General features: G+C 43.4%; 1 protein-coding gene across 2 annotated transcripts in view; it reads left to right on the top strand.

Annotated features, from left to right (window-relative positions):
* The first annotated feature begins 3,656 nt into the window (after positions 1–3,656).
* Positions 3,657–9,481, top strand: part of SEH1L (SEH1 like nucleoporin) — a 34,140-nt gene continuing 28,315 nt past the window's right edge. For both annotated transcript variants that reach the window (XM_066352251.1, XM_066352250.1), the window contains exons 1-3: positions 3,657–3,930; positions 5,201–5,251; positions 8,845–8,991. In XM_066352251.1, the coding sequence (XP_066208348.1) occupies positions 3,820–3,930; positions 5,201–5,251; positions 8,845–8,991 (309 nt within the window). In that variant the 5' untranslated portion in view covers positions 3,657–3,819. The remainder of the gene's footprint in view (positions 3,931–5,200; positions 5,252–8,844; positions 8,992–9,481) is intronic.

Raw genomic sequence — 9,481 nt, 5'->3', positions numbered from 1 at the left:
AAACTCTGTACAAACTGGCATCTCACTCAGCACTCCGCCATCTTGGCTGCTTTTCCTGGCCTCCTCCACGTGGCCTCCTTCTGCTGCTGGCTCTACTCTCTCTGCTCTCTCATGCTAACCTCAGGAACCAAGAGCCCAAGTTCCCTTTCTGCCCCTATTTTATAGTGTAGAAAACCAAAATCCCTTAATCCAATATACAAACAAGGAAATCTCTAATACAAAGTCACTTCTCTGAGGCATGATTGGATTGTACCACCCCACAGCAAAAAGGGTGGGAAAGGCTTAATCCCAAAACCAAGCCCCAGGTTACAACGATTCCCAACACACATTAATATCACCTGGGTGACGGCCTCCACGTGGGCGGCATCATCTTTAACAAAGTGAGCATAATACATTTTATCTGCCCAACATGCTCCTTTCATTTTCACCCCATGGATCCCTGACTGTGGGAAAAACAGTACCATATATTGCACACTGATTCAAGCTTACATAGCCTCCTGGAGAACATTGTTCCAGCTCAGCACTGTATTGATACCTACCTGACACTGTAACTGAGTCTTTCAAAAAGCCATTTTATCATTAAATCAAGAATGCTGCTTTAGTATGATGGAGAACATAGCAAGATCAGTGAATTCCATGAGCATAAGTCATTGCCATACTTCATTTGTTGTTATGCAAATTATAGAACAGAAGCAATGCTGCGTAGAACACCATGATAGTGTACAGCAATTTTGGCAGAAGCATTGCATGTAGGGAAGGCAAATTCATATCCAGAGTAAATGTCTCTCTCAATAAGAATAAAACACTGCCCCTGTCATAAATGGAAGTGGACCAATGTCATCAACTTGCCACCAGGTAGCTGGCTGATCAAACCAGGGATGCTGCCATAATGGGGACTCAGTGTTGGTCTCTGCTTCTGGCAGATTGGTCAGCCAGCAGTGGTTTGTAGCCAGATCAGTGTTAATGAGTGGAAATCCATATTTCTGAGTTCATGCATAATCTCCATCCCTAACACCATGGCCACTGAGTTGAGTCCATTGAGAGAGCAAGAGTAGGAAGAAAAGGAGGCTGATTGGTCTCCACAGACCGAGTGATCCTATCCACCTGATTATTAGCATCATCCCTTGCTAAGGTCCCTCTCTGGTGAGCATTCAAATGGGTCACAGACATCTTCATGTTTTTCCGCCCATTCAGAGATGTGTATCCAAATACTTCTTCCCTAAATATCCTTGTCACTAATTTTCCAATCATGTTCCTTCCTGGTCCCTGACCATCAAGCCACAGTATATAATTGTACTTCTGGCCATTTCTCTTCCCAAGCTAAGTGCACAGCCAGGTACACTGCTCAAAGTTCTGCACACTGGGAAGATTTCCCTTTACCACTAACATTCAGGGATGTTCTGGAAAGGGACTATAGTGCTACAGTTGTGCCCTTTCAACTGGTGTCTGCATATCAGGCAGAGCCATGTGTAAACCTGGCTTGAGTTTTCTCTTCCTCAGTCAATTGATTGTAGAGAATCCCTCATGAGGCCATATATGGGGAGGGCTGAAACAGAGAAGGTAGTGGTACAAGAGTGGGGGCCAAAGGTGTCATTCAAAACTAGCAGCTTTTCGGGTCATTCAGTAAGTGGACTGGACTAGCATGCCCAAATGAGGAATATGTTGCCTCCAAAATCCAGAGGCTCACTAGGTATTGTATCTCTTTTTTGTTGTTGTTGGAGGAAGAGCCAGATGCAATAACTTATCCTTCCATCTTATAAGAAATATCTTAACATTAGCATGATGTCATAATATACTGGAGAAGTGTAATATTTTGCAGAAGGGAAAGGTAATCAAGATCCCTCTGAATTAAATTATGAGATACAGGGGGTCCCCAGGTTATGACAGTTTTGACATACAACAGTTCGAGTTTATGATGTTAACTCCCATAAAAACTTTAAAAAATTGAGATGTGTTTCAGTTTACTCATTTTTTGTTACTATAGTACAGTGTACAGTACAGTATATTTACGTTCTTTTCCTTTCTCTGTGGTTGTGTTTTTATGTTCTATAAAGGTGTTTATTTTTTTAAATTTTTATTTATTTATTTTAGGGGGGGGAGAGAGAGAGAAAGAGAGAGAGAGAGAGAGAAGTGGGAGGAGCAGGAAGCATCAACTCCCATATGTGCCTTGACCAGGCAAGCCAGGGTTTTGAACCTGCAACCTCAGTGTTTCCAGGTTGACGCTTTATCCACTGCGCCACCACAGGTCAGGCTTGTTATTATGTTCTAGATTATGATTGTACAACTGTGTTAGGATAGGTAAGTGACTTAGAATAGAGCGTGTTTCAACTTACAAAAGTGAGTGGTAGGTATAAAAAGGTTGATTACCCCTGGCTTACATAATCAACATACCACTGAGACACATCTTGGGGTAAGCCTGTACAGAGGGTGGGCATGTATATATAAATCATATATTTTCTATTCTTGCTGTGAGCCTAAAACTGCTCTGAAACAAATGAAGCCATTAAAAATTGGACTTTTATAGATAGTGAATGCTTTCTTTAGAAATGAGTGTCTTTGACTTTACAGCAATTACTGTTGTTATTAGTTATCATACCTGCAACTCCTGGATTTGGGGTCTTCCTTTTAAAGTACCAATAAAATCTTATCATTTTTAGTTTTAAAGAAAAAAGGCAAGAAAAGAAAATTTCAGAAAGGCTAGGTCATTTCTCCACTTTTCTGGTTTCTGTGTAATCCATCAGGAGACTGTTTTGAAAACTTTCTACCTTGCTAATATTAACATGCCAAACCCCTTTGGCAGGCTCATTTTCCATTTATTTTATTTTTACTTTCACTCCCCTCATTCAGTTTTCTATTGTTTCTCATCCTATCTAACTCTATCACTAAGCCCCCTGGAATGTCTAATAAACAAGATCCCCCAAATTGTTGACCTCTTTGCAGAATATTCCTCCACTTTCTGGGTTTGACTGAATCCTTGATTTGAGGACTCCTCTTCATCGGCCTCCTTTCAAAGGGTTTTTTGCTCATTTGACATTTCTTTATTGAGAACTCTGGCACCAGGCTAGTCGTTCTTCCAATTCATCCTAGAAGTTTGCCACTCTCCTAGATCGTTTAAGTTGATACAAGGGGAATTTTCTAATTTTGCACATATCGTGGTTCCTGTTATACCTCCATGCCTTTCTACCTGTGAAATCTTTAAACATTTTGACGACTTTTGATCTTTTCCTCCTCCTCTCTCCCTCACCACCCCTGCTTTTAGATCTCCATAACCCCTCATCTTCTTCTCAACTCCATCCCTCCTGCCTTCATTTTTCCGCTACTGAGCCTGAACTCCTTAGTCCCAGCTGCAGGCGTCTCTCCATTTTTACTGCTCTTTAGTTGTCCCAGCAAAGCTCTGTACCTGACTGAATGAATCCAGGTCCGACTGCTCCACTAGATCCGAGCACTCAACCCGTCTCGGGGGAAATAAATTGGAACCTTGAACGAAACTTATTCGACGTCGAGGACTGTATATGGTATTTTTAACTTTTTCATTTTTTTCTTAATTTCCAAACGTCAACAAAGAGGACTTTCACTGCAAAGCCCAACCCCCGAGCTAGGGGGCCGCCCACCCCAGGGCTTCCTTAGGAGGCGCAGGCGCACTCAGTACGGCCTCCCGGGGCATGCTGGGACAAGAGAGGCGCGTGGGCGCGCGCAGGCCGCACGCACCGGCCGCGTCTGGTCGGTGGGCACCGGAGCGTTGCGGTCCACGCGCCGCTGCGGCTGCCCTCTTCCGACGTGGGAGGGGCAGGCAAAGAAGGCTCGGGCTTGGAGGAAGCCATGTTTGTGGCGCGCAGCATTGCGGCGGACCATAAAGACCTCATTCACGATGTCTCTTTTGACTTCCACGGTCGGCGGATGGCGACTTGCTCTAGCGACCAGAGCGTCAAGGTGCTTGCGGAGCCTTTGGGTGGGGCCGAGCCCGGAAGGAGGGGAGCGGGAGCGTGCGCGACCCACGGTTTGAGCGGAGGGACCGGCGCGTAGAAAGAAAGGGGCTACTTCCGATATTGTGGCGCGCAGTCGGCACGGGGCCTAGAACCCGGGAGAGGCAGGCAGGCAAGCTGCGGCCGCCCCACCGCCCCACCGTCCTCTCCGTCTACTGTGCGGAACGCAGCCAGTTCGGGACGGGGGTGGGGGGTGGGGTTGTTGTGCTGTGTGCGCCTGCGCAGAGCGGGCGGGCTACCGGCCACGTGCGCGCTCCCGCTCCCCAGGGGCCAGTGAGAGCCCGCACGGTTCCCAGTAATCCTAGGTAGGGTCGCTGTGGGAGCTTTCTCAGTTTAGTCCCCAGTAGGAGTTTGTCCACGGAGTTCTGGCTGTAGCGTGCTATAAGTTACTATGCTTGTTCAGTGAGAGGACTGCCGTGGGGCCATTTAGAGCAGTCAGGTCGCGAGGTGTTCTGAAGTTAGGTGTGCCTCATTCCTTTCCTGGGGAGACTGTTCTCTCCTTGTGTTCAGAGAGGAGGCTCACCTTGTTTCGCGGTGTAAGAAATACAAGTCCATTTATATCCAATGAAGTTCTCTTACTATGGAGGAATTGTGTGTTTCCTAAAAGTTGCTGTAAACTTCTGTGTTCCGCTTTTGACGAACATCTGTTAATGATAGTTGGGATTTAGAAACCTCAGAAATGTAAGGTAAATGATAATAGACTTGAAAATAAGAGTATGATTTATTTGCAGTCCAGACAACTCCAAAATAACCGAAAATCTGAAGGATGATATTTACTTCTTTTTTTTTTTTTTGTATTCTGAAGCTGGAAACGGGGAGAGACAGTCAGACAGACTCCCGCATGCGCCCGACCGGGATCCACCCGGCACGCCCACCAGAGGCCATGCTCTGCCCACCAGGGGGCGATGCTCTGCCCCTGGGGGGGGGGCGCTCTGCCACGACCAGAGCCACTCTAGCGCCTGGGGCAGAGGCCAAGGAGCCATCCCCAGCGCCTGGGCCCTCTTTGCTCCAATGGAGCCTTGGCTGCGGGAGGGGAAGAGAGAGACAGAGAGGAAGGAGGTGGGGGGTGGAGAAGCAAATGGGCGCTTCTCCTATGTGCCCTCGCCAGGAATCGAACCCGGGTCCCCCGCACGCCAGGCCGACGCTCTACCGCTGAGCCAACCGGCCAGGGCCTAGGAATTCTTTGTGTAAAATATCTGTCTTAAATTTTTTTATAGGTCTGGGATAAAAGTGAAAGTGGTGATTGGCACTGTACCGCCAGCTGGAAGGTTAGTATTTATTTTTATAGTAATTTTAAAGTATGTTTACTATTTGGTGGAGTATCAGTGACTTGTTCAGTTTTAGGAGAATTACAAAATTTATATTTCTTTTTTTTTTTTTTTTTTGTATTTTTCTGAAGCTGGAAACAGGGAGAGACAGTCAGACAGACTCCCGCATGCGCCCGACTGGGATCCACCCGGCACGCCTACCAGGGGGCGACACTCTGCCCACCAGGGGGCGATGCTCTGCCCCTCCGGGGCGTCGCTCTGTTGCGACCAGAGCCACTCTAGCGCCTGATGCAGAGGCCAAGGAGCCATCCCCAGCGCCCAGGCCATCTCCGCTCCAATGGAGCCTCGGCCGCGGGAGGGGAAGAGAGAGACAGAGAGGAAGGAGAGGGGGAGGGGTGGAGAAGCAGATGGGCGCCTCTCCTGTGTGCCCCGGCCGGGAATCGAACCCGGGACTTCTGCACGCCAGGCCGAAGCTCTACCACTGAGCCAAACGGCCAGGACCCAAAATTTATATTTCTTTTCTTGAAAAGGGGTTTTACATTTTTTACTATTAAAATAACACTTCAGAAAATTTGAGAATAAGTAAATTTGTAATTCCATAGCGTTCTAAAATAATTCTTTTTAGCATATTAGTATTTTTTTTTTCTTAATTTTTATTAAATGAGAACAGGGGAGGCAGAGAGACAGACTCCCACATGCACCCCGACCAGAATTCACCCAGTAGGCCCCCTATGGGGTGATGCTCTACCTACCTGGTGTGTTACTCTGTTGCTTGGCAACTGAGCTATTTTTAGTGCCTGAGGCAGAGGCCACAGAGCCATCCTCAGTGCCCTGGGCCAACTTGCTGGAGCCAATTGAGCCATGGCTGTGGGAGGTGGGAGGGAGAGAGAAGAGGGGAGGAGTGGAGAAGCAGATGATTGCGATTGCTTCTCAAAATCAAACCAGGGACATCCATACCCATGCTGATATTCTACCACTGAGCCAACCAGCCAGGCCCCAGTCCAGTATTTTTTATTTCATTTACACATTTTTCATGGCTATGATGTTTCATACATTTTTATTTCTTGATTAAAAAAAAATCTACTTAGGTAGAATTTTACATACCTTAAGAGTGATCAGTTTTAAGTGTACAGTTTAGTAAGTTCTGGCAAATTTATACAATTTTGTAAACACCACAATCTAGTTTTAGAACGCTAACCACATCAGCCCTGAAATGTAATGGGCACAATCGCCATTTCCCTCCCAAGCCCCAGCCTGCCACTGAACTATTTTCCGTCTCTATAGATTTACTTTTTTTAGACATTTCATATACAGTAAATAGAATTCTATGCTATGTAGTTATTTGTGTCTGGCTACTTTCCCTTATCATGTTTGTTAGGTTCATTCATGTTGTGTCATGTGTAAGTAGTTTGATTCTTTGTAATGAGGAATATTCCATTGTATAGAGAAGGCCATATTTTGTTTATTCATTCACCAGTTGATAGACATTTGAATTATTTCTAGTTTTTGTCAATTACGAATAATACTATTTTTAGCATGCCACACAAGTCTTTGTGTGGACATGATTTTATTTCTCTTAGGTACATGCCAAGGAGTGGAATGGCTGGGTTGGATATATTTTAACTTTCTAAGACACTGCTAAACTCTTTTCAAAGTGCCCTACCATTTTATAATCCCACCAAGAAATATATGAGGGTTCCAGTTTCTGTACATCCTCCTATATACTTGATACTTTCTTTTTTTTTTATTATAGCCATTTAGTTGATGTGAAGTGGTATCTCATTGGGCTTTGATTTGTATGCACTCAATAACTAAAGATGCTGATTATGTCTTTATGTACTTATTTGCCATTCATAAGTCTTTGGTGAATTGTCTATCCAAATCTTAAGTCCTCTTCCCTCTTTTAAATTGAAGTGAGCTTCATGCAACATAAAATTAATTAAAAATGAACTATTTTAAAGTAAACAGTTCAGTGGTATTAACTCCACTGACAGTTATAGAGCTGTTATATATACCTATATAAGTTATATAGCTGTCACTTCTGTCTGGATCCAGAGTTTTCTTCTTTTTTTTTTACAGAGACAAAGAGTGAGTCAGAGAGAAGGATAGACAGGGACAGACAGGAACAGAGAGAGATGAGAAGCATCAATCATTTGTTTTTCATTGCATGTTGCAACACCTTAGTCGTTCATTGATTGCTTTCTCATATGTGCCTTGACTGTGGGCCTTCAGCAAACCGAGTAACCCCTTGCTGGAGCCAGCGACCTTGGGTTCAAGCTGGTGGGCTTTTGCTCAAACCAGATGAGCCCGCGCTCAAGCTGGCGATCTCGGGGTCTCGAACCTGGGTCCTCTGCATCCCAGTCCAACACTATCCACTGCGCCACCACTTGGTCAGGCCAGAGTTTTTTTATCATTTCAATAGGAAACCCCTATCTTTTTGCTTTTGAGTTTCACAACATATTTCATAAGTATTTTGCAGTGTTTTCAAAGGCTCTTTTAAAACATAAGTATACCAATAAATATACCCTGTTTTGCTTAACTAATGGATATGTAAGTTTTTTTAAGTTTATTTTTATTGTGATGAACATCTTTGTGCAATCCTTATTCTTTAGTTAGATAGATTTTGCTGTCCTGGGAATCTTATATTTAACAATGTCACTGCCCTAATGTATCTTTTTACTAAAAACCGGTATAAATAAAGAATTAAAGTTTAAAAAGAAAAAGACTGGAGAAAAAGAATAAAGAAAAGGGTGTAATATTTACATTCGATGACGATATTATGTAGAAGTTAACAGATTATGAAAGTGTTCTGAGATTGTTGAGAGTAAAAGTGTTAGCTGTGCAGAAGCACAAAGCAGATTTTATAAAAATAATTGGTGGAGTGGTGCTTGTTGTCATACAGTGTTTTTAAAGGAAAGCACGTGAAATTCTGTGGTTGTTTTTTTGTCCTCTCTCCCCTTCCCAGTTTTGATATGAAATTCTTGAAGACATTTCTTTTTTCTTTTGGTCAGCATGAAGAGTTGAAGAATAGCAATTTGATGTTTTTCATATGTAAAGATACTGCTGCTGAGCTTTAAATTATTTTCTTAGAATGCAAGGCTTTGGGCTTCTCTGTATTTGCTCACTCATTGCCTAATTATCTACAATAATAGTCCATTTTCTAGACAGACACCAGTTAGAATCATTTAAGCATTTTGTTGCTATAGTTTCTATATGATGTTAGGCTTTTGAAACATAATTTTGATTTATTTTATTTTATTAGGTGGATGTTTCCTGTAGATATAATATACAAAATTAGTGGACTGGTAGAATCCCTGTTTAAAAGCTTGTTTAAGCTAAACTCTGAAACATGTCTCCGTTAGCACTGAAAGAGGTCAGCTATGTTAGAAGAACTTGACTCCGGAAGGGCTGCAATTCTAAATATAGACTATCTTTAAATTAAAAAGTTTTAGAATTTAACTTTTTATTTAAATGTTAAATTGAATAGCTTTCTTCTCTTACTGAAGTAAGAATATCTATATTCTATTTCCTTAAGTAAAACCCTGTATGTGTGAAATATGAATAAACTTGTTTTTTTGTTTCTAATTCCTCAGACACATAGTGGATCTGTGTGGCGCGTGACATGGGCCCATCCTGAATTTGGACAGGTTTTGGCTTCCTGTTCTTTTGACCGAACAGCTGCTGTATGGGAAGAAATAGTAGGAGAATCAAATGATAAACTGCGAGGACAGAGTCATTGGGTGAGACATTTGTTGGTTTTTGGGCAATTCAGGGACTGAGCATCCAAGGAACATTAGTCTTCCCAAGAAGTCTTCGGGCACTTGGTTAGGTGTTACTGTTCCCCTCTATTCTTACCGATTTCATTGTTCTTTCTTCCAGGTTTTTCTCCTACTTGCTTATCTAATTTTTCTTGGTCCTGACATGTGGTACTTAGGAGTACCCACGGCATTGTTTAATTAAAACTTTGGTGGTGAATCCAGAGTATTGTGTTGTCTAAAAATTCCTTTTTTTTTTTTTTTTTTATTGAGAGGAAGGGAGATAGACAGACTCGCATGCGCCCAGACCAGGATCCACCCAGCAAGCCCCCCCCTTCCCACCTAAGGGGCAATGCTCTGCCCATCTGGGGTTGTTGCTCAGTTACTTGGCAACTGAACTAAATTTTAGTGCCTGGGGTGAGGTCATGGAGACATCCTTGTGCGTGGGGCCAACTTGTTCCAACCAAGCCATGGC

Source organism: Saccopteryx leptura, chromosome 11 (genome assembly GCF_036850995.1).
Source record: "Saccopteryx leptura isolate mSacLep1 chromosome 11, mSacLep1_pri_phased_curated, whole genome shotgun sequence".
In the NCBI taxonomy this organism is placed as follows: Eukaryota; Metazoa; Chordata; class Mammalia; order Chiroptera; family Emballonuridae; genus Saccopteryx; species Saccopteryx leptura.
This window is presented reverse-complemented; position numbering and strand designations above follow the sequence as displayed.